At 39.5% G+C, this 26,352-nt stretch overlaps 1 protein-coding gene across 2 annotated transcripts in view; it reads right to left on the reverse strand.

The window, feature by feature from the left end:
* The window catches only part of KCNMB2 (potassium calcium-activated channel subfamily M regulatory beta subunit 2), a 286,278-nt gene that overhangs the window by 24,227 nt on the left and 235,699 nt on the right, over window positions 1-26,352 (reverse strand). For both annotated transcript variants that reach the window (XM_008266532.4, XM_051818791.2), the window contains exon 2: window positions 17,783-17,905. In XM_008266532.4, the coding sequence (XP_008264754.2) occupies window positions 17,783-17,838 (56 nt within the window). In that variant the 5' untranslated portion in view covers window positions 17,839-17,905. The remainder of the gene's footprint in view (window positions 1-17,782; window positions 17,906-26,352) is intronic.

Raw genomic sequence — 26,352 nt, forward strand, 5'->3', positions numbered from 1 at the left:
CGCCGATCTGGCAGGAGCCAGGTGCTTCTCCTGGTCTCCCATGGGGTGCAGGGCCCAAGGACTTGGGCCATTCCCCACTGCACTCCTGGGCCACAGCAGAGAGCTGGCCTGGAAGAGGGGCAACCAGGACAGAATCCGGTGCCCCGACCTGGACTAGGACCCGGTGTGCCGGCGCCGCAGGCAGAGGATTAGTCTATTGAGCCATGGCGCCGGCCAACTAATATTATTTATAAACGTGTATTTATTTTGATGTCTGCTTTTCCTGCAGATCAAAGCCAGCAAGAAGGGAATAGTAGTATCATAGTTTCCCAGTTTTAGGTTGTCAAACATACAACACTTATGTCAGTCTATACCCATAAAAGAATGAAGTATGATCAATCTGTTATGTCACCAGAACAAGAAACATAGAAAAATGATTCAAATGGGTAACTTAGAAACACATCACAATTTGAAAATAGTTAACAAATGTTTTTTGCATGCTGTGGAATGTATACAGAAGAAGGGAGATGAATGGTTTCCACCCAGTCCAAGGGCATCTGGGAAATCAGGATATTACCCAGCAAAAGAAAAGTAGGTGAGTAGTGTGGGCTATAGCTATGGAATTAATCAATAGATAGTGGTTGAATTAATGGATAAATGGAGGATGAACCAATGATTTGGAAGATTATAGAATAAATATACATATATTTTTTTTTTTTGACAGGCAGAGTGGACAGTGAGAGAGAGAGACAGAGAGAAAGGTCTTCCTTTGCTGTTGGTTCACCCTCCAATGGCCATTGCGGCCGTTGCACTGCGGCCGGTGCACCACGCTGATCCGAAGGCAGGAGCCAGGTGCTTCTCCTGGTCTCCCATGGGGTGCAGGGCCCAAGCACTAAGGCCATCCTCCACTGCACTCCCTGGCCACAGCAGAGAGCTGGCCTGGAAGAGGGGCAACCAGGACAGAATCCGGCGCCCCGACCGGGACTAGAATCCAGTGTGCCGGCGCTGCAGACAGAGGGTTATCCTATTGAGCCGCGGCACCGGCCAGAATAAATATATCTTGAGGGAAGGACCCTTTTGTTACTGGAGAACAATAGCAAGGTAGGAAGTCTGACATGAAAATGAACATGAACGTCAGAAGGAAAGTGCACTGATGAAGCTAGTTTCAGAGAGGAGAAGAGGTGAAAAAGGTGGGCAATTTCTCTACCTGAGGGATTCAGACAAGGAACAGAGGTTGAAGTTAGAGAAGGCATCTTGGGAGAATAACGCCTTAAATATTTCCATCAATTCTGATTCAGTTAACCAAATGGGACAAAGAGTGGAGGGTATTGCACACTGAAGTGCTCATATGAACAAAAGTATAGGGAATGGCAATTTCATGGTGCATATCAGAACTACAAATATTTTAATGTTGCTTGGATGAATGAGGGACAGGTGAAACAGGGAGGTAAGTTTGGAAAGGTGGGTATGCCATGAAGGGTTTTGTACGTTCTGAAGAACTTGGCTTTTATTCTATAGCTAATGGGAAGCTGTCACAGGGTGATGTTGTCAGAACTAAGTGTTAGAATACTCTCTGGCTGTTGTGTGGATATTATATTAGAAATGGGACAAGAAAGGTAGGCCTTTGGCCTAGCAGTTAAGATACTTGTTAAGATACCCCTATCTCATATTGGAGTTTTTGGGGTTCTGGCCCTGGCTCCTCACTCTGGCTTCCAGACAATGCAGACTCTGGGAGCAGTGATAGCTCAAGTGATTAGGTTACCCTCTGCCACATGGGAAACTGGGTTAAGTTCCAGACTCCTGGCTTTGTCTTGGCCCAGCCTCAGCCATTGTGAACATTTGGAGAGTAAACAGCAAATGGGAGTTCTCTGGCTGTCTCTCCGTCTCTCAAATCAACACATAAGAATTAAAAAAAAAAAAAAAAAAAAGAATGGTACAGGACTTAACTCAGAGAGAAGGACTATGAGGTTGTTATGGTAGTGTTGGCAAAGGATGATGAGGACTGGAACCAGGATCAAGGTAGGATAAAGAGCAAGGATTTATGGAGAAATATCTAGGAGATGAAACTTGAGGATTTGGTGATTGATAGAATACAGGGCATGATAAGGAAATGAGAAAAAGGATGTAGGTTAGAGTTACATTCCAATGCTTTGTGAGGACGACTTGGGGAAGTGTTGGAGAGCAGTAAGGCAGGATTCTTATTCCGTATTATTCCAAACTCCAGAGAGGCTTTTGCTGACCTTGCCATGTAAGGAAGGAGAAGCTGACTGTACGTTTGTAGACTTCCTTCCTACAAATTTAGTGTCTTGAACTAAGATGGAAAAGTGACTAATCTGGCTGGTGAGGTCAACCAGAACTTGATAGTCAGAGGGCAGTTCTATCCTTTAGGTGAATTTGAAGGTCATTGTTCACGTGTGGCACAATTAAAAAAAATCCTTTTGTATTTGTCATTGCACAAGTCTGATATGTCTTTCTTCTAGTGTCCAGGTCCTAAGCCCTAACTGGGGAAGTGATCGTCCATGGCCTGAGACTGAATAGGCATATGAGGTGGCTCTGGGTACACCAGAATGTGTTCAAAGCAAAGTGGATGGGCCATGAGCTCTATTTTGAGCCTCAGGTCTAAGTATCATCTTTCATCTTAGGAAACCTTGGACTTTGGGGGTTAAGGTGGCACTATTAACAGAGTAGCTATTTCATCTCCCTTTGCCTCTTTGGGTCTCTTTTCTACGAATCTACCCAAGAAGGTGAGGGTTAGATGTGATTATGAGCAAAAAGAAAAATAAGGCTGATACAGTTTACTGAAGTAGAGACTTCAGGAGCACAAATGAATCTGGAGAAGGACAAAAAAATTCAGTGTTGTGTGGAAGGTAGGCACAGAAAAGGAATTTGACAAAGTTTGAAGCAGATCTAGCCTTGGCATTTCTTGGCAAGACAGTATGTTCAAGGCAGTATTGGTTTCATGGTGAGCCACAAATCAATATGGCAAATAAAACTCAACATTTATACATGTTGACAATAACAAATACTATGTGTGTTCAATCTTTACTACTTATAAAAGAAACATCCTGCCCAAATCCTTTTGGTGAATGTGGGTTATTAACAAATCTACAGGGCAAATCCAAAGATAGGGAAAGTCAGTGTGATAAACATCTTGTAAGCAAAAGATTAGCAGTTGTTCAATAAAGCTTAATTTTTATCCCACACAACAGTCAAACCAGTACAATTTTAGGTCAATCCTCATGTTCATATAGTTTCTTAAGTTTGATATTAGGGCTCAGGCTATCATTAATTCGTATGTGAGTTATTTATGAAACTGTATGTACAGATGTGGATGTAAAGAGCAAAAAGTGCATGAAAGACTTTCTCCTTGGCCTTCCCCCATTTAAATTCAGTTTCCCTTGGTGTCTATCCTATAGGGAGCAAAGTATTCAGTCTAAGGCAGGATAACATCATTCATTTATTTATTAGTCAACATTTTAAAAATATTTATAAAATGAAGTACACAGGGCTAAATTCTGTGGATACAAAGTGAATAAGACTCGATGTCCTGAAGGAGTTGAGAGAGATATCAACCATGACAAGGCAGGGCAGTGGGAGTATTTGGAGAGGTGTACAAGAGGGAAGCAAGCCAACATGCTGAGGCCCAGTTTGCCAAAGGATCAGTTACTGAATGGTGAATCCACCAAAGCCAATTTGTTGAAGGATCCATTCACAAATGAATAATTTACCCACTTTACTGTACTTACAAATTTAGCAAATATTTATTTTAAGGAGTATTGTTTCAAATATAGTAGAGGAATGTGAATAAATGTTCCTTCTGAATAGTTTAAGACTATATTTGTTCAAGAATACATTTAAATTTAAGAATACATTTATTCATAAAGAATATATTCTTATGAATATAAATTCTTCTTGGCAGCATCTTAAGATCAATATGATTTTCTAAAAAGCTGTTTCTTAGGGAGCCTGAGTCCCTTTATAAATATATTCTAATGAATATATTCATACTTACATTTTTTGAATATGTGCAAATATATTCTGATATAATGATGTTTTAGCATTTCATGAAAAAGACTTTCAGATTCTACAGTTTCTATTGATTTCAAATCATTTTTAGAATCATTTGATGTTTTGCTAACATTTTAGTATCATTGACATTATTGCAGCAAATTTTACATTATGACCACTTTGATGGATATACCGGCCTAATCAATTAACCAAAATTTGCTTCTTTTATTCAGTCATAAAGTTATAGTATTGATTTTGGATAGAAACTTTGAATGGCTTTTTGAAGTTTCTGTGAAGTTTTATCTGAACAGTTTTTAATTTGTCTTGATGATATCATTTTCTAAATGCTTAATTTGTCTCTGTTCTGGTGCTGTTATTGCAATAAGAGGGATCTAGGGGGAGGTTGAAGAGCAGAATCAGTCAAACGCGCAACCTGTTCTCCTGGTCTAAGAAGTGGAATAACCCAGGGGCAGAAAAAGGAACAGAGAGAGCAGGAGAGCACATATGAAATAGGGGTCCAGGGATTATTAGGGATCAAAAAGAAGGGGAAACAAAGCAACTGATACCTGGACACAGAGAGGAAAAGACAGAGGAGCCGAAAATGGCTTCAGAGGCTGAAAGTCTGAAGGCCCCAGTTCCTGTAATCTTTTTGGTTCCTGGTAACTCATTTAATGTAGATCATTATAGAGCTGTGTAGGATTATAATGACTATACAAAGTTTTGATACAAAGCTAAATTTGATAAATTCATCAAAATGATTGGCAAATGATTTTTTTTGGCAAATTGACTTAAGGAAAATTAGCTATCATTGTATCATAAATTCCTTAAAATGGACATTCAGTGATGAACTGACCCAGGGCTATGATTTATGTAGCCATACCTTGATTTAAGTGGTGATGGTTAAGGATCTTGTGACAAACTTAATTGCATCTTAAATGAGCAAACAATTGAAGGTGAAGAATATGCAGGCAGAATTTGAGAGATTAGGGGTAGCTGAGGATTCCAGGATGTGGTGGGTGGGCGATGGCAGACAGTAAGCTGGTTAGATGGGCTAGAGCCAAAGATAAAAGAGCATGGATATCTTCTGAAATTAGAAGGGACAGTAAGAGAATTTAATTGACTACTGTGATTAGATATGTTCTTGAGCAAGATCTCAAGTTGGTGTGATTGGTTGTTTAGAAAGGTTTACATCTGCAGGCAAAGAGACTAATTTTGAAACTCTCCCTGTGTTTCTTGCACTACATAAAAGAGGGGTTAAAAAAAAAGTGGTGGAAAAGATGATGATTTTTAGAACTAGGCATTATTTTTGTCCAGACTTAACAACTCATATTTTGGGTTTCAGTAAGGCTGTTTGAGTTGTCAAAGAAAACAAAAGACAGCTTGGGTAAATAACATGGAAAGGGCAGGAAGACAAGTCTACAAAGGACTTTGTAGTTGCCAGAGAAGTAAGAGGGGGAGCTAATTGGTGTCTTAAAGAGGAGGGAAGATAAGAATTGGAAGTGAAGAATTGGAGAAGCACCAAGATAGCAGAATAGGGAGGGAGCTTACTGCTCTAGTCTAGAGGAAGATAAAATAATGTGGAAAGAGTGCAATCTCAGGGAACAGTTGGGAGAACATGGCAGAAGAAACTCCATGCAAATTAGAGGGACACTGTGGACCTATGTGGAGGATGTGGACTCGTGCAACTCAGGACCTCAGCAGCTGAGAGCCTCAGCAGCAGCTTTGGGTAATGAGATGAGACCAGACTGCAGCAGCCCAAGCCACTGGCAAGAGAGCTGCAGGAAGAGACTGGCATGAGTCTGGCTTAGAGCTCTGTGGGAGACAGTGTACCTGCCAACCTTGAGGAAAGAAAAGCAGGCGTGTTTCTCTTTCCCTGACCACTTGGCACCAGTGTCTTGTAACTAGCTGAGAGTGGGCTGGTGTCCTTTTGGACACTTGTAACAGCTGTGCCAGCTTGTGTCCAGGTGCCCAGCACGGAGAAGAGATGCCTGAATCTGGCTGGGAGAATTAACAGGGGGCTGAGTGCTTGAAAATGTGGGAGGCTTGTGTGCTGTGACTGTGAAAACACTATGGCTGCATGTGAGGATGCAGGGTGTGGCTAGGTCTTGGAGAGTCACTGTGGGCAGCTCCATATGCTTGGAGCTCCCTGATTCCCTGGTGAAGGTCACTGTTGCAGGATGTATACTCACACCGAGGACTGGACTTTGTGTGGTTCTTGTGACAGTGCAGTAAATGTTGTACCACTGGGGCTAGCACTCAGGCATTGGTCTCCTTGGGGGGGGGGGTGGATGTGAGACTACGTCAACTGAGCTAAACAAACCTCCATGCTGATAAAAAAAAAAGAGAGAGATTTACCATGCCAAACTTGGGAGTCACCTTGGACACTCCCCTCACCCTGGAGCACTGAACAGAGCTCCCTGACACACCCACCACACACCTCTGGGTATTCACTGAAAGAGCAGACACTCCACTAATCCATATAGGCATAGCTTAAATACAAAAAGCCATCGCAGGGAAAAATATATCTCTACAAATTCCTAAAAATAAATTTATAAATTCAAGAAAAAGAAAAAGAGTCGGAGAACTCAGAGGGCTTCCATAGCCTTGGAAACTCATGACTAGAGCATAGGGAGATTACTGATGCCATAGACAGGAGTGTCAATTGGTAAAGTCAACAACAGGAGTCACTGTGCACTTACTCCTCATGTAGGATCTCTGTCCTTAATGTGCTGTGCATTGAGATTTAATGCTATAACGAGTACTCAAACAATATATTTCACTTTGTGTTTCTATGGGGGTGCAAACTGTTGAAATCTTTACTTAATGCATACTAAACTGATCCTCTGTAAAAAAAAAAAAAAAGAAAGAAAGAAATTATCAACTCCCAACTTGACTCTCACTGGGATTAAACATGATAATAGGTCTGATCTGATTTCATCATCATTAAAAAAAAATCATCTATTATTTTTCACTTTATGTTTCTGTGTGGGAGCAAACTGTTGAAATCCTTACCTAATGTATACTAAGCTGATCTTCTGTATATTAAGATAATCGAAAATGAATCTTGATGTGAATGGAAGTGGAGAGGGAGTGGGAAAGGGGATGGTTGTGGGTGGGAGGGACGGTATGGGGGGGAAGCCATTGTAATCCATAAATCGTACTTTGGAAATTTATATTCATTAAATAAAAATTAAAAAAAAAAAGAAAAAGAAAGACAACATGATGCTCCCAAAGGGACACAGCAATACTTCAAACTAGAAGGTGAAAATAAAGAGACTGAAGAAATGCCAGAAACACAGTAAAAAAAATTGATTATAGGATTATTTTGAAGTAATCAGAAGGAAATCCACAAACTAAAAAAACCCATACATGACATGAGTGAAAATCTTTATCATGAAATTGAGATTTTAGAGAGAAATCAAAACAAAATATTAGAAATGAAGAATTCAATAGAAAAAAAAATATGATGGAATCTGGAAAGCCAAGACACTCTGGGGGAAAAAAAACCTAAATGAAAGATCTCCACGAGTGAGATCCCAGTGGAAAGAATGGGTCATCAAAGAAGGAGGTACCTTTCTCTGAAGGGAGGAGAGAACTTCCACTTTGACCATGGCCTTGTCTAAAAATGATCAGTCAGTGAACCCAGGGGCTTCCATAGCCTTGGCAACTCATGACAAGAGCCTAGGGTGATTACTGATGCCATAAACAAGAGTGTCAATTTGTTAAGTCAACAACAGGAGTCACTGTGCACTTACTCCCCATGTAGAATCTCTGTCCTTAATGTGTTGTACAATGTGAATTAATGCTATAACTAGTACTCAAACAGTATTTTACACTTTATGTTCTGTGTGGATGCAAACTGTTGAAATCTTTACTTAATGTATGCTAAACTGATCTTCTGTATATAAAGAGAATCGAAAATGAATCTTGATATGAATGGAAGGGGAGAGGGAGTGGATAAGGGGAGGGTTGCGGGTTGGAGGGATGTTATGGGGGGGAAGCCATTGTAATCCATATTCTGTACTTTGGAAATTTACATTCATTAAATAAAAGTTAAAAAAAAAGAAAAAAAATATGATGGAATCCTAGCCACTAGACTTCCACTTTGACTATGACCTTGTCTAAATAAGATCGGAGTTGGTGAACTCAAAAGGCTTCCATAGCCTTGGCAACTCATGACAAGAGCCTAGGGTGATTACTGATGCCATAAACAAGAGTATCAATTTGTTACGTCAACAACAGGAGTCACTGTGCACTTACTCTTCATGTAGGATCTCTGTCCTTAATGTGTTGTACAATGTGAATTAATGTTATAACTAGTACTGAAACAGTATTTTACACTTTGTGTTTCAGTGTGGGTGCAAACTGTTGAAATCTTTACTTAATATATACTGAATTGATCTTCTGTATATAAAGAGAATTGAAAATGAATCTTGATGCGAATGGAATGGGAGAGGGAGCACGAGATGGGAGGGTTGGGGGTGGGAGGGAAGTTATGGGGGGGAAGCCATTGTAATCCATATGCTGTACTTTGGAAATTTATGTTTATTAAATAAAAGTTAAAAAAATAAGAAAAATTGTGGTGGAAAATCTTAACAACAGAATTGGTGAGGCAGAAGAAAGGAAAGAAGACAAATCTCTGAAAATTTTATAATTAGACCAAAAAAAGGAAAAGGAAATTAGAAAACTAAAAAACAGTGTTGGAGATCCATGGGATACTATAAAATACCCAACATGTGGGTCTTAAGAGTTCCTGAAGGTGTAGAAAGAGAGAATGTCTTAAAAGGCCTTTTTAGTAAAATAATTACAAAAAGCTTTCCTAATTTTGAAAAGAAAGGGACATCAAACAGACTAGGAGACAATAGTGAGATATATTCCAAGGCTTAAGAGAAAAAAACCTGTCAACCCAGAATATGGGACCCTGCAAGGTTCTCATTTATGAATGAAGGTGAAATAAAGACCTTCCAGAAATTGAAAGAATTTGACACCACCCATCTAGCCTTACAAAACGTGCTAAAGATGTGCTATACCAACTCTTTTTTGGTTCCTGTTATAATGGGATATCTTGTTCCATCCTTTCACTTTCAGTCTGCATGTATCTTTGTTGGTGAGAAACTCAGAAACATAGGCATCACTATGAAAGAAGGTGGAGGCAGAAAATCTCCCAGCAAAAGTACAAAGGAAATCCAAAGTAAACAACAGGAATTAAAAAAAAAATTTTGACAGGCAGAGTTAGACAGTGAGAGAGAGAGAGAGAGAGAGAGAGAGAGAGAGAAAGGTCTTCCTTCCACTGGTTCACTCCCCTAATGGCTGCCACGGCTGGTGCTGCATCAATCTGAAGCAAGGAGCTGGGTGCTTCCTCCCAGTCTCCCATGCGGGTGCAGGGGCCCAAGCACTTGGGCCATCCTCCACTGCTCTCCAGGACCACAGCAGAGAGCTGGACTGGAAGAGGAGCAACTGGGACTAGTACCTGGCAACCCAACCGGGACTAGAACCTGGGGTGCCGGCATCGCAGGTGGAGGATTAGCCAAGTGAGCCTTGGTGCTGGCCCACAATAGGAATATTTATGGAAAAATCACAGTGCAAAGTCATTACTTATCAATAGTCACCTTGAATGTAAATTGCCTCAACTCTCCAGTTCAAAGATACAAACTAGCTGAATGAAAAAAAAAATATGTCTGTGCTGCCTTTAAGAAATACATCTCATCAACAAAGATGCATGTAGACTGAAAGTGAAAGGATGGAAGAAGATATTTGATGCTAACAGGAACCAAAAGAGAGCTGGTGTAGCCATCCTAATATCAGACAACATAGACTTTAACAAAATAAGTGTTAAAAGAGACAAATAAAGACACAATGGAATGATTAAGGGTCCACTTCAACAGGAAGATATGACTATAATAAATGTATATGCACCTAATTATGGGGCACCTGGCTATTTAAAAGGAATGTTAATGTTAATGGATATAAAGGGAGACACAGACTCCAATACAATAGTAAGAGGAGACTTCAATCTTACTTTCAGCAATGGACAGATCAACCAAACAAAAAATCAGCAAGGCGATAACAGTTAGCTGACACTATATGCCAAATTGACTTAACAGAACTTTTCATCCTACAATTACAGAATACACATTCTTCTCACCAGTGCATGGATTTTCTTTAGTATAAACAACAGGCCAGGCCATTAAGCAAGTCTCAGCAAATTAAAAAAAAGTTGAAATCATACCATGCATCTTCTCTGATTACAGTGGAATGAAGCTGGAAATCAACAATTCAAGAATTTCTAGAACATATGTAAACACATGGAGACTGAACAATATACCAAGACAGAAATTAACAATAATAAAGACCCTCGTAACAAAGAAAAGCCCAGGACTGGAAAAGCCCAGTAGCCCAGGCCTGCTGAATTCTACCCCAATTCTTCTCAAGCTATTTAAAACAGTTGAAAGGGAGGGAATCCTCCCAAATTCTTTCTACAAAGCCAGCATCACCTGAATTCCTAAACCTGAAAATGTTACAACGGAGAAAGAGAACTACTGACCAATTTTCCTTATGAATATGGATGCAAAAATCCTCAACAAATGCCAATCGAATCAAACAACACATTATAAAGATCATTCACACTGACTAAGTGGGATTTATCCCTGGTATGCAGGAATGGTTCAACATTCACAAATCAAACAATGTAATACATCACATTAACAAGCTGAAGAAAAAAAAAACATATGATTATTTCAATAGATGCAGAGAAAGCATTTGATAAAATTCAACACCCTTTCATGATGAAAACCCTAAGCAAATATGGTATAGAGGGAACATTCCTCAACACAATCAAAGCAATTTATGACAAACCCATGGCTAGTATCCTATTGAATGGGGAAAAGTTGGAAGCATTCCCACTGAGATCCAGAACCAGACAAAGATGCCCACTCTCTCCATTGCTATTCAATATAATCCTGGAAGTTTTAGCCCAGAGCCATTAAGCAAGAAAAAGAAATTAAAGGGATACATATTGGGAATGAGGAAGTCCAACCATCTCTCTTTGCAGATGACATGATTCTATATATAGGGGATCCAAAGGATTCTACCAAGAGACTATTGGAACTCATAGAAGAGTTTGGTAAGGTATCAGGATATAAAATCAATACACAAAAATCAACAACCTTTGTATACACAGACAATGCCACAGCTGAAAAAGAACTTCTAAGACTGATCCCATTGACAGTAACTATAAAAAACCAAATGTCTTGGAATAAATTTAACCAAAGATGTCAAAGATCTCTACAATGAGAATTACAAGACATTTAAAAAGAAATAGAAGAAGATCCAAAACTGTGGAAAATTCTTCTGTGTTCATTAATTGTAAGAATCAATTATCATCAAAATGTGCATAGTACCAAAAGCAATTTACAGATTTAACGCAATTCCAATCAAAGTGCCAAGGACATTCTCAGATATAGAAAAATTATGCTGAAATTCATATGGAGACACAGGAGACCCCAAATAGCTAAAGCAATCTTATATAGCAAAAACAAAGCTGGAGGCATCAATATATCAGATTTCAAGACATGCTAAAGGGCAATTATAATCAAAACAGCCTGGTAGTGGTACAAAAACCAATGGAACAGAATACAAGTGCCATAAAGCCATCTGTGCATCCACAACAAACTTATCTTTGAGAAAGAAGCTAAAATCAATTTTTGGAACAAGGACAGTCTCTTCAACAAATGGTGCTGGGAAACCTAGATCTCCATATGCAGACATATGAAGCAAGACCCCTACCTTACACCTTGAACAAAAAATCCACTCAAAATGCATTAAACACCTAAATCTATGATGTGATACCATCAATTACTAGAGAATATTGGGGAAACCCTGCAAGCCATTGGCATAGGCATAGAGTTCTTGGAAAAGAGCTCTTCAGAGGCACAGTCAATCAAAGCCAAAATTGACAAATGAGGTTACATAATATTTAGAAACTTCTGTACTATAAAAGAATCACTCAGCAAAGTGAAGAGGTAACTGACAGCATGGGAGAAATTATTTGCAAACTATGCAACTGATAAAGGATTAATAACCAAAATATATAAAGAGATCCAGAAACTCAACAACAATAATACAAACAATCTGGTTAAGAAATGGGCAAAGAACTTAAACAGGCATTTTTCAAAAGAGGACATCCCAAATGCCCAACAGACACATGAAAAAATGGTCAGGATCACTAGCCATCAGGTAAATGCAAATCAAAACCATAACGAGGTTTTACCTCAGCCCCATTAGAATGGCTTTTATACAGAAATCAACAAACAACAAATGCTGGTGAGGATGTGAGGAAAATGGTACCCTTACCCACCTATGGTGGGAATGTAAGCTAGTAAATCCATTATGAATGACGATACGGAGATCTCTCAGAAATTTGAATAAAGACCTACCATATGACCCCTCCATCCCACTCCTGGGAATTTACCCAAAGGAAATGAAATCAGCATATGAAAGGGTCATCTATATCTCTATCTTTACTGCAGCACAATTTGCAATAGCTAAGACATGGAATCAACCTAAATGCCTCTCAATGAAGACTGGATAAATAAATTATGGGATATGAACACCATGGAATACTACACAGTGTTAAACATGAAATCTAGTCATTTACAAAATTAAGTGAAACTGGAAAACATCATTCTTAGTGAAATAAGCCAGTCCCAAAGGCACAAATACCACCTGTTCTCCCTGACCTGTGATAACTAATAGTGCACCTAAAAGGCAATCTGTAGAAGTGAACACTTTGAGAAGAAATGGCTTTGAACTGCCTTTGTCTCAACTGTTGAGGAACAGTTTTCCCCCCATAGTATTTGTTGAACTCTTTACTTAACATAGAGTTAATCATGTGTATAAAGTTAATTGAAAATAGATCTTAGTGAAAAATGAGAGTGGGAATAGGACATGGTGGAGAAAGAGGGGTGGGAAAATAGGTGAGAGTGCAGATACAGTGGGAAGAATCACCATGTTCCTAAAGTTACAATTATGAAATGTATGAAGTTTGTATTCCTTAAATAAGAGGTTTCTGGGAACAAAAAAGAAAAAAAATACCACAAATTAACTGCTAGATTTAAATTAACTGTTAGATTTAAAAAACTTTCAGTAAAAACCCTGAGAGATGTTTTGGATCTTTTTGGAAGTGATATATGGTGACTTATCAAGCTGATTTTGAAATTCACATGTAAGTGCAAACGAGTAATAATAGTAAATAAATTTCTGATTACAAAAGGACAAAATTGGTGAATTGCCTTATGAGATATCAGGATATATTGCAATACTACAGTTTGTAAACTCAAGAGTGGTACTTGAGATAGAAAAAATTAATCAACAGAACCGAGTAGAAGTCTAGGAACATATACATGCAGATATGGGAATGTCTTGTATACCACATGTGTGCCTTTAGTTACATGGGGAAAAGATAAACTGTCCAATAAATGTCTAACTATTTAGAAAAACTTGGATGCCTATTTCACACTGACACAAAAATCTATTGTCCATGATTAAAGACTTAATTGTGAAAGGTAAAGTAATAAAACATTTAGAAAATTATCTAAGATGTTCTTTTAAATCTGAATAGAAGGGGAATTTGGAATGTTCAAAAGATTTGCTAAATTAGAATACCTTAAACTAAATGACATATGTTTATCAACAAACATCATAAAGAAAATGAAGAGAGAAGGCACAAACTAGGAGAAGCTATTTGTCTACATATGGCAGAAGATTACTATAAACTTTTCTAAAGAATGGCTACAAATCAAAAAGGAAGAGCTAATCCAATAGAAAAATGAACAAAAATATTTAAATCATCATGTTGCAGAAAAGGACCAAGGGAATAGGCTCTATCATATTAATAATCTGAAAAGTGAGAATTAAAATCATAATACCATCTGCTTTGATGAAATAAAAATCTGAACACTCTAAGTAAGACTTAGAGCAATAAGAATTACTACTTTGGGAAGCAATAGCATTTTATCTCATAAATTTGAAACTCTATACTTTTGAACCAATGTTTCTATATTGGGCATATAGACCTAAAAACTGCATGTATGCATGCACAGGGAGTGACTAAGAAGTACTATAACAGCATTTCAGAGAACTGTAAATAATGCAATGTCCATTAACATTAGACTAGATGAATGAATAGTAGTGTATTTGTATAATGGCATACTATACAGCTGAGAAAATGGAATACAGCTACTCATCAACAGTGTGATATTTCATAAGAAAGCAAGTTGCATATACATATAGGTTGATTCCATTCATTTAATGTCTCCAAATATTCAGAAGTAGGCAATATATTGTTTAAAGACTCAAATGTGATAAAATTATTGCAAAAAACCAAGGAAATGATAAGTATAAAATTCAGAATGGTGGTTTTCTCTGGGTGGGGAGTTGGGTAAGGAGTTGGTTGATATTGGGAAAGCATCCTCAAGAATTTCAAAAATTCTGATTGCTGTATTTGTTTAAGCTAAATGATGGGTACTCAGATGTTCATAATATTCTTTGTATGTTAATACCCATGACATTCATTTTATATCAGTTCATTACTTAGTAAAAACTGGAATTCCAAGATTACTGAATAGGGTGCAGACATACCGATTTCAGCTGCCCCAAGAAGTGAAAAGAACAAAGGAAGGACCACATTTCCGGAGGTCTAACAGAAATTTTTGACAGAGAAATAAAATAAAGAAGACTGTGGGACAGGAGGAGAGAAGACAGAGGCACTGCTGCAAGCAGCCATGTGGCTCAGCCACCAGCTGGTTGCAAGCTGCCATTTTACCACATCAAGGTGGGAAGAAATTGCTCAAGCAGCCCCCTGCTGCTTGGAGTTTTGGCTGAGAGGGAACTCCACAATCACCCACTGACTTTTATTTTGGCCTGGGGAGCTGACTACATTCTGAGCAACTGCTGGGCTTGAGTCAGGAGACCGCCTTGCTTCCTTCACCTCCCCCGCTCTGCAGTTTAAGTCAGGCAGTCAGGAGCAGGCACCAGCTTCCTAGAAGTGAAAGGAGTCGGAGGCAACCTGCATCACTGCTGATACTGCCCAGGGGAGAACCTTGCAAACCACATTCACTCTGAGACCGGCCTGGAGTGCTAGCTGGGGCGGGGTGCCCACCTAACCCTGTGGTAGAGAGCACATTGCCTGCTTCCCATCTGGCTCCACAAAGGCTCCCAGCAACAGCCAGGGAAGAGGCACCAGCACCATCAGGGGGGTGTAGGCAGCCCTGGCTCATGTGCTGCAGGGAGGGGATTTTATCTGAGGGAAAATCCATGACCCCTACTGACTTTGAATCTGGCCTAGAGGGTTGGCAGAGGGCAGGACACCCATTTAAGCCTGTGGGGCACTCTCCTCCCCTAACGTGAAAGCAGAACAGCGACAGGCAGAGGGCTCTGGGGACGCCTTGGCGCTCTCCATGGTTGGAGCAGGCTCATGGGGAGGCTCAGGAGAGTGGATCACCTGCTCCCCTGTGGGAGCCCTGCGTGCTATGACTGCGGGAATTCTGTTACTGCACTATAGGGTGTGGTTGTAGGTGGGTCTCTGGGCAATCACTGGGTTTGGCTTCAGAGGCTCCGAGTTCCCTGTGCAGGAGTAGCTTGCTCACAGGTGTATCAGACGAAGTAGACTTATTATACAAACTTTTTTTTTTTTTTTTATTTTTGACAGGCAGAGTGGACAGTGAGAGAGAGAGAGACAGAGAGAAAGGTCCTCCTCTTGCCGTTGGTTCACCCTCCAATGGCCGCCGCGACCGGTGCGCTGTGGCTGGCGCATCGTGCTGATCCAAAACCAGGAGCCAGGTGCTTCTCCTGGTCTCCCATGCGGGTGCAGGGCCCAAGCACCTGGGCCATCTTCCACTGCACTCCTGGGCCACAGCAGAGAGCTAGCCTGGAAGAGGGGCAACCGGGACAGAATCCGGCGCCCCAACAGGGACTAGAACCCGGTGTGCTGGCGCCGCTAGGCGGAGGATTAGCCTAGTGAGCCGCGGCGCCGGCCATTATACAAACTTTTAAAAGGATAAATAAGGGATCAGTTCAACAGGAAGATGTGAGTAGTAAATACAGAGCACAAAAAATGTAACGTAATCTCCGCCCTTCTGTGCTCATTGCTAGTGGACTTTCTTAAATAAAGGAAATGAAAAAAATTACATATAAATATAGTATTTTAAAATGATAAAATTTTAGAGTGTTAAAGAGGTTGCTGAAAGATGATTCCAATTGGAAGCAAATGAAAAATAATATGAGCCTTTAAGCCTTAAGAAAAAGGGGGTAAAAACCTAAAGATGAACAAAGGAAGTACATTTCCAGTTAATCTTACTGGTGTCAGGATGCAGATTAGGACTTTGTACAAACACTAGTCACCCTCTGACCTGCCATTTTACTTAAATACAATTTAATTATTTCCCCCATAATTTAGGTAACATAACATATTATGAAGCATATGGAAAATAAGGAAATGAAAAACTTTGTGGCAGTAATCATAGTTTTTATGCAATTTTTCACTTGCTTTTTCCAGTGAATATTATGGCAAAGCATTTTAGTGTGCTAAGTGATATATTGCATTCCAAGATTTATTTAGCAGATTTTCTATTGTGAATATTGAAGTGGCTTCCAAATTTTTGCTGTAATGTATAGCTTTGTGAAAACAACTTTGGTTTTGGAATTTTTCAGAGGATTTTTATTGAGACATTGGGAGCGAGGGGTGAGGGAGGGAGGAAAAGAATATCATTATGTCCTTAGAATTTTATCTACAAAGCACATCGAATCTGTTAAAAACTAATTAAAATTTAAAGAAAGGATTTTCATTTGTAGGACAATTACAATTGTAAAAAGAAAAATAAAAGTGCCAATTCTCAAAGTAATATTCAAGTAAACCTCCCTCAGGTCCTTCTTGTACCCAGCACCATTTATCAGTCCTGATTTCTATCAGTTTCTGCCTGATGTGCTACTTGATTAAGTTGCAATATGCAGAGAGAAGCAGTCATGTTTAAAATTTAGCTTCCTCTAACCAAAAGAACAGTACAAGGTCAATGAGAAAGAGAGACACATGGAAAAAGAAAACATATGGAAAGAAACTAAATATTTAAAAATGGCTAGAGAATTTTGTGAACACTTTAAGTCTCTAAGCCCAAGCGACAGTACTGAATTGAACTGCGTAATTGTCTATTTGTCTTTTGTTAACATTCCCTTTCCTCTTCTACCCTTCAGTTTCTCCCCTCTCCTCAGACTTCTCTAAGGGTTCCGAGAGCTCCGTGCTGTGTTTTGTCTTCTCATCGTTCTGCTTTCCTTCTCTGCCAAGTGTTCAGTGCTCAGAAATCCAGTTCTCCTCTCTTCAGTCAGTACTTCCTGAGCATCTACCGCGTGCCAGGTAGAATGTTAGATGTTAGAAATTCAACAGAGAATAAGAGACAACATGTGTTAGGATACAGAGCATGGTCAGAGTGGGAATGAGTCTGGAGGATCAGACTGGCTACCTGAAGGCAGAACTAGAGTTGGCTAAGCAGTTTGGGTCCCTATATGTGAGTGTGAGAGGCATTTCTGACAGGGAACAGACTTTGCAAAGCCATGTGGTGGCAGTGAGCATGCACAGCACCAGCAGTTGGAAGGCCATGGTGACTGAACCCTTCTTCTTCAGTGTAGAGCCCACCCCCACATGACAGAACTTAAAGCTCAGTGGCCGGCCGCATTCTGTCTCCTCCCTCTCAGTGAGGTAAATTTACATGAGCTTAAAAAGAATCTGGAGTCCCAGAGCATTTACCTTTTCTCATCGTGTCTGTAAGATGAAGAGGTCCGGCCGCTGGTCCATATAAACATCTTAGAGGATGTTGGTCCAGGGGCTCCTTTCCTTATGGTGGAAGTCCTGGAGGAACGGTAAAAAGACCTAGAAGAGATAGACACTCAAATTAAATTCACTCCTTTAAGTTTTGGGGACTCAGAATTAACAGCAACTGATAGCTCTCAGTGGATTGATGCCCTTAGATAACAGGTGTTTTTAAAAAATAAATTATTTTTATTTACTGGAAGTAGAGAGAGAGATAAAGAGAGAAGGTAGAGATAGAGCAAGATCTTCGATACATCTGTTTACTTCCCAAATGCCTGCAACAGCTGGAACTAGGCCAAACTGAAGCCAAAGGCAGGAATTCAATCCAAGTCCCCCATGTGGGTGGCAGGGACCCAATTACTTGAGCCGTTACCTACTGCCTCTTACCATATGCAATAGCAGAAAGCTGGAATTCATAGCGGAGTAGGGACTCAAGCCCAGGTACTTCTGTTTGGGACGTGGTTATCCCAATTGGTGTCTTAATGACTATGCCAAATGCTTGTCCCAACATTAGATTTTTTGATGCTGTGGGGGCAGTGGTTGTCAATCCTGAATGCACATTAAAATTGACTGCTAGTCTTTCAAAACACACTAAAGCCTGATCCCTCCCTTAGAAACTGGTTTTCTTCTTTTTTTTTTAAATGCTACTTAATTGTTCCTAGTACACTACCGGGGTTGACAGCCATTGACTTAGGCAGCATGACTCTTCTAATTGATTTCAAAATCATATTTCCCCCAAACTGTCATCTTGAAAACACAATTTTGGGATAGTTTTATACTTTATAGTGCACTATATTTCCCCCAAATTTGGGTTCAGATTTGGATACTAAAATTCTACTTCTCCCTTCTTCCAAACGTTTCCCTTGATCCTGACAGGTGTTGACAGGTGGAAGATGAGAATCATCTTTTAAATGTGCTCTACCACTGCCAATGTTGTGGGTTTGGCTCATTTCAACCAAATCTCTGACTGCGAAAATCACAGTATCAGTGGCTGTGGCAGATATTCACTAGTTCATAGACCCAGTGTGCTTTTTTGGTTGTGACTTGGTTTTGGAAGAAGTACTGTCCTGTCCAAGCACAGCACTTAAATAATTATTTATCATTATTAATTTTCTTTGTAAGAATAATTTTCTAGGGAGTTGGGAACGAGAAGTATCATCAGAATCTTAATGGTATGTAGAAGTTGAAATGACAACACATCGCAACAAAGAACGGAAGGTGATTCCTTCAGGGCTGCATAGTCATCAGTGCCTATCCTTTTAGTTCCATGCAACATTAACAGTGAACAGAAGACTGGAAATAATATTCACTACTTTGTAGTATATTAGCTATTATATTCCAGACATTTTGCATATATTTGCTATGTATGCGGCATGAAATGTGTTTCTATAGATCTACATTATAGTTATACCATGAAAACCTGCAAGGTGCCAGATTACAGACGATGCTTTCAGGAGATGGAGATTTTTGCTTACATTTAGATAATGTGGATCAATGCTTCAAACTCATCTCTGCTTGCCTTTCCTTATTGTTCTCTCTAGAGAAATACACCATCTAGCCTAGTGCTTCTCAGATTGTAGTGCACCTATAAATTGCCTGGGGTTCTGTTACAATGCAGATTCTGATTCCGTGGTAGCTTTGGGGTGGAACTCAAGATTCTTCATGTGTTAACAATCAGGTGATACCTTATATTGGTGCTGTGCAGACAACACTGAGTAGCAAGGGCTCAGAGTATGCAGTCTGAGTAAGTAGTTGGTTATAGGCCCAGTTTTGTCACTAAACTAGCTTATGAACTTGAGAAAGTCACCTGACTTCTTTAGGACTTAGCTGTTTTTAATCTATACCATGGAGAGTATAAAACAGATAAGCTCTTAGATCCTTCTGAGGTCCAACATTTTATGCTGCAGTAGGTTGAACGAATTATGCATAGACACTGTCATTTTGTTTTAACTTTCTGGGGCTAGATTTATTTCTACCACCCATGGGGGTCAGCATGAGTATATGGAACAGAGGCTGTAGGCTGTAGCAGGGGTAACAAGTGTGGATGCAACCAGTCAGATGTCTACCCTTGGTCTCCTAGGATAGGGCAAGAATGAAGGTATGTACCCAAATGGATGTCTTAGATAATTTTAGAAAGGTTTAGAAATTGAATCTACCAGCTTTTTAAATGAATTGTATATGGGGTAAAGTTATTTGTGTTCCTTTTATTAACACCTTTAAAACATCAAATAGAATAGGGATTAAATCTTGTTAAAGCAAGTTAGTCTTCAAGGAAATAAGAATGATTTTAGCCCAAGTCTAATTTCTTCCTTCCTAAGGATGAAGAGTGGCTTAAACTTTCAGGAAGATCAACACAGACGCTGATAGAATCCCCTGGCAGCTGTAGTCACTCCTTCAAAGGGCTGAGGGTGTAGGGAGCACAAAGGAAAGTGGCACGGTGTGAGTCTAGGTAAAACAGTCAATTATTGAGTATTGTCTTCTTGCTGGCTGTTAGCCAGCATTTACTAGACACATCATACACATTATAAATGCTTTGAAATTGTTCAAAGCAAAAGAGGTTGTGGTAATTTCAATATATTTAGAATACTTTTCAGACTGTGTGTCATTATCCTAACATTGCACCTTTGCTCTGTTGTTTTAAGATAATCCAAAAAGGGAAAGATGAAAGATATATTTATTCTAATTAAGTGTCTAAAGCTTCTTGGAAAGGACTTAATGACTCTTCAGATTATTCCAATAACCAATAAGTGGATTTGCAGTGTCTTCATTCTGTTTTTTTTTTCTTAAAGATAAAGTATTATTTAAAACCTGCTAAATTCATTGTTAATTAAAATGAAAGAGAGTAGCTGCTTTAAGGACAACAGTACAAAGGTTCTTTAGAGGTTAAAAAAGATGTCCAGGCTTTAAAGAAGCTTCCAGAATGCAAAATAAGTGAGCGCAAACTTGTTTGGAGGTACTTTCCCAGCTCAAAGGCAGCTCCCACCCCCCTAGCAAGCCCCTTACATAATTCACTAACTCTGTTCACTTTACAGGGTAAGGAGCATTTCATCTAAATTGTGGTTAGAAAAATGATACAGAGACTGAAGGGAAGCACTTCAGAAGATTCTGTAACTTGGAATCTTAGTATGAAATAGAGATCTGCATTATGTTAGGACTGTGGGCAGAGGGAAGAAAACTGGATCTCGTTCCCTGGTTAAATGACCTAGGAGCTGGGGTGAACCTGACAAAGCCACTACTATACAGTTGTAAATGAGCATGTTCTAAAAGAACTCCTAGAAGGCCTGATTTCAGTTTTGAATGAAAGCAGGGAGCCAGTGACAATTTGGTTGTCTCAGAAACTCACAGAGGGACACTTTCTGTGTCCCCAGCACAGGCATGGCTAGTTTCTGCTACCCGGAATCTGTTCTGGCCATTCCCTCTGCCTCTCATTCCTGCCTGGTGAATGAGTTACCAGGTTTTAAAGCCACTCAGACGTCCCCTCTTTGTTAAGATTTTCCTGACCCACACAGGCAGCTTTCTCATCTCTATTCCGTTTTTGGTACTTGCCTCTGTTGCTCCAAGATACAATTTTTTCTGCTCCAGTGCAAATCTGTCTCCCCTCTTAGGCCATGAACATTTCCAGGGCGCAATGCAGGACACACTGTCTTGTCATGCACTGGTTGTACTGGCTGCCTTGATCATCTAAGTATTTATCAGGAAATGTAGGCATTGGTGTGACTTTGGCCTCTTGTGCCATGGCTCACCACTGCTGAGTGCAGCTGACATCTCCTTCCTGATCCTTACCTCAGCTCGCCAGGTGTTTCCTTCTGTCACTCCCTACACCCTTTTTTTCCCCCTGTTGTCCTGTTCCCTCTGTCCCTTCACTGACTTGGACAGTAAGTTTTCATTTCTTGGGCCTGGGTCTGTGGTATAGTAAGCTAAGCCTCCACTTGTGGTGCCAGCATCCTATGTGGGCCCCAGTTCAAGTTCCCACCGCTCCACTTCTGATCCACCTCCCTGCTAATGACCTGGAAAGGCAGTGGAAGATGGCCCAAGTGCTTGGGTCCCTGCATCCACTTAGGAGACCTAGAAGAAACTCCTGGCTCTGGATCAACCCCACTCCTGCCATTGTGGCTATTTGGGGAGAGAAACCAGCAAATAGAAGACCACTCTCTCTGCTCTAATAAATAAATAAACTTTTAAAGAAATTTCCATCTTTTGCTAAATTGTCATTTACTAAAATTTTCTTTAGAAAGGGCAATGTAGCCTAAAGGGGGGAAAAAAAGAGCAAGAGCACCAGATGGGGCATTAATCTGCCTCTCAGACCCACACCTACCAACTGTGTGACTTTGGGCAAGTCAATTGAGCATCCCCAAGGTTTAGTTTCTTCAACTGGAAGAATTCTTCAAAATGGAAATTACACTATCTGCTTTTCTCTGCTGCTTGGAGATTAAATGGGACACTACAAGTGAAAGAACCTGAAGTAGATCATGGCACATAAAAGGCATATATGAAACTTTAGTTTCTTTCTTTCTTTTTTCATTACTAGATTTAAAAGCAAATGGATTAGATGATTTTCTCTTTTTTGTAAAAAAAGATCCAATTAAGTTGCTTTGTACATTGAGGCTATTGATTTTTTTTTTTTTTTGTCCTATGGGTTGGTGGAACTCAATAAAAGGAAAAGTTTTCTGAGATACTGAGATGATAAAAATCTGAAGTGCTTCCTCATTAATGTGATACCACCCTAAGTAAGAGGAATGTGAAAACAGTGCCTCTCAGTACTGGCCACACATTGGAATCATCTGGGGCAACTTAGAAATAGTACTGATGGCTGGGCTTCCCCCCAGACCAATGAGAACATACATCAGGGAGTAGGTCCCTGGTGTCACTAGGTTTTAGAAAGCTGTCCATATAATTTTAATATTTTTTTGCAGCCAAGGGGAGAAACACTGCTATAATCTATCAGTTCCAGTTTCATTGAGGTGGGATTCTTTATGATCCCCCACCCCCGCCCCATCTCTAGAAGCTGCAGCTGGACGGTAGTGGCTTCACAGGTGCTGCTCTGTGCAGTGGCTCCTCACTCTCTCTACCACTTCCTTGAGGTGACAGTTGCAAGGACGAGTGAGAAATGGAGCAGAGAAAGAGCAAAGTGGATGCAGTTTTCTAGTGTCAGTGCCCTTGAGCTATGCATATGGGATACTTTTAATGCACTCTGCTTTATTAAATGAGCAAGAAGGAGCCAACAGAACTATTTAACACATAATTACATGCCTAATCTTGCATAAAATTATAACACTAATGACATCACAGTGGCAACCTGAAAGGTCATGCTAAGCACAAAAATTTGGGGTTGCTCCTAGTGTGTGAAACTTCATCTTTGCAGACGGCAAATTGTAGGTTCTCCACAGGAATTGAGTTGCTTTGGCTTCAGGCCCTTTGGGGGAGAAGCCAAATGTGTGGTGATAATTTTAGATCTAGTGATTTAATTTAGAAAATATTGGTACTTTTAATTAGGAGCAGTTTTAAATGTCATTGGTTTTTTTTTTCCTACAAAATCAAATACACACTTTTCTTGTTTTAGTTCATTAATGTGTGGGTTCATTTGACAAACATGTATTAAGTTTATTCTGTATGCCAGGGACCCTACTTGATGCCATGGGCACCAAGACAGTCAGTCCTGCTTCTTCTAAGGAGTGCACAGTCCATTAGAGAGTCAGAAAAACAAATCAATATTTGCAGCATATAGGACTTGTTCTTTCTAAGGTTGCTGTGACTTTGCAGTGGGTATCTCCAATAGTTACTTGTCTTCTACATCATATTTAACCTCTCAACTTGCTGAATTTGATATTGCTGATCATTTCCTTCTTAGGAGAGTACTCTACAAACTTGATGTAGAGGCCAATGCTTTGTTCTTTTTCTTTCTAGCTGCTCCTTCCATGTCTTTTGCTGGTTCTTATTTTTTGATCCATTCCTAGAGTGTTGGTACCATATGGGGGATTGCAAGGATAAATGAATAGTCTCCTGACAATGTCCCATTACAGGAAGGGAAAAGATCCTTTTCCCTATGAGTATCCCAATTTATTTCCTATGTGCAGAGGTAAGGAAGAACTACATTGCTAAATGCTATTGCCTCTTTGAGAAGAATCAAATAAGAAAGAATGGATTCCCTGAATTTCTTTGAGGATTGCTTTTTAGCATCTGAGATAGCCATGTATGGAATCTTCTGGTTGGAAAAGAGGTGATGGTCCTGTGTGACCTCTGTCATGTTGTACCTGGACCAACTATTTGTAGATAGTGATGTGTTCAACTTTCATTTATGGAGAATGGCAGCTCAAGTTAAGCATTATACCTGTTTTAGCCTGTTAGTGACTGGCTCATTGAACTCAGTGATGGACTTTAGTTTAGAGGCTCAGGGATTCTAATCTTCACTTTGTCACTGAACAGTTGTATAACTGCTGGCAAATCACTATCTTTTCCCTCCAGTTTCACCATATGTGAAAAAATGACAATAGAGTAAAACTCTATTCTCTTAGTCAATTCAACCTTAATTTCTTCTTTCAATAATGTTTTTTGAGGATGTAAGCATTTGGCAAGTACTGGGTTGAGTGTTGGAGATAAGGTGATGAACACAACAATGACATATTTTTAAGGAATCCATGGCTTAGAGGAAGAGACAAACAAGTTAGACAAGTGTTGATGGGTGAATATCTTTCATATAAGATTGCTATGCATATTCATAAACAATTAAAGATGTTTTGCTTCACATCTGCAGCCATAACATCTATCAGAAATGACCATCTTGGCGTTTACTTGAAACAGCCTTGAAATTAGTTTCAGGTTGAAATTCCAGCTCTGTGATATAGTAATTATGTAACTGAAATACATTCCTAAATTCCCCAAACCTCACTTTACTTATCAAGAAAATCTCTATAATAACATATCATCCAAGATTGCCATGTGGATGATTTGAAATAATGTGTGACATTAAATAGGCAGTCAGTAGATGTTAGTTTTTCTCCAGTTGGAGGAAATTGCAGATCCACCCCCCCCCCCAAATTAGCTATCCTAATATCAAGCCCTTCTGTTTGATTCAGTTAGGAAAAAAGGAAAGTTCTATGCAGAAAAGGAAAACACATTTCTACATGGTCTTAATTAGCCTACTGTTCCATAATTCATTTCTTAATGAGCTTTTCAAGTAGAAAATCACAACTGATGTTCAGTTTGATTCCTTCCATGCTACGTATTTAAAACCAGTTTAACTGTTAAACATTTCATTCTACTGGGCATCACACATACACAGCTGGTGTGAGAAAACCTGTTCAGAACTCATGTGTGTCTCCTAGATTGGCATAAATGACAGATTCATGCTGAAGCCACCCATCCCTTCTCAGTGAATGTGGCTTAACTCTTGCTTCTATTTCAATTGTAAATGAAGAGAGTTAACCTATAATAAGAGCTTTTCATAGGAAGAACTAAGAATGCCAGTTATAGGCATAAAGATGTGTGACAGTTTGAGGACCTATAGAAATAGTGCATTTACATACACTGTTTGATCTAATACTGAAGTGAGCCTTATGAAAGTTTTATTTACCAGAAGGGGAAATTGGTACTCTTTAGAGTAAGCCAATTTTCTCAGGTCACATATCTATTAAGTGATGAAACTAGAATTTTTTTTAATTTTTAAAATTTATTTATTTATTTTTAAAAAATTTATTTATTTATCTGAAAGTCAGAGTTACACACAGAGAGAAGGAAAGGCAGAGAGAGAGAGTCTTCCACCTGCTGGTTCACTCCCTATTTGGCCGCAATTGCAGGAGCTGCACTACAAAGGAGACAGGAGCTTCTTCCATATCTCCCATCCGGGTGCAGAGGCCCAAGGATTTGGGCCATCTTCTATTGCTTTCCCAGGCCACAGCAGAGAGCTGGATTGGAAGTGGAGCAACCAGTACTAGAACTGGAGCCCAGATGGGATGCCGTTGCCTCAGGCTGAGGATTAACCCACTGTGCCACCGCACTGGCCCCAAAGCTAGAATTTCAAACCAAGTCTATTCAACTCCAAAACCAACACTCTCTCATCCTGTACATTTTTTCTAGGCCACCCAAGTACTGAACTTCATATTGAATTAATAATAATTGCTAAGTGATGTTGGAAGCATTCGACTTATTTCTTCCTTGAGTATTACATTTTTCATCACAAAAAATCTAAAGAGAGAGGGAAATTGAAGGATGGTAGAGTACGAGGGTGCCTACAAAAGTTCACTGAAAAATAGATGTCAACATATAAGTTTATTTTTGAGAAAAAAGTTGAAATCTATTAGATATTTTTATACTATGCCTTTTCTATGGACTTTTTAATCATAAAGCTATGCCTGGATTTCAATTTTTTTTGCATCAAAATAAACTTATCTTTTAGTTTCACCTTTCCAGGAACATTTAGATGTATCTTTGTATGGCAATAATGAAAAAAGGCAGGAGAGCAAAGCACAGTGTTAAGAACATTAACAGGTGGTCCAAATCCAGGCTTTGCT

Source organism: Oryctolagus cuniculus, chromosome 4 (genome assembly GCF_964237555.1).
Source record: "Oryctolagus cuniculus chromosome 4, mOryCun1.1, whole genome shotgun sequence".
Taxonomy (NCBI): domain Eukaryota; kingdom Metazoa; phylum Chordata; class Mammalia; order Lagomorpha; family Leporidae; genus Oryctolagus; species Oryctolagus cuniculus.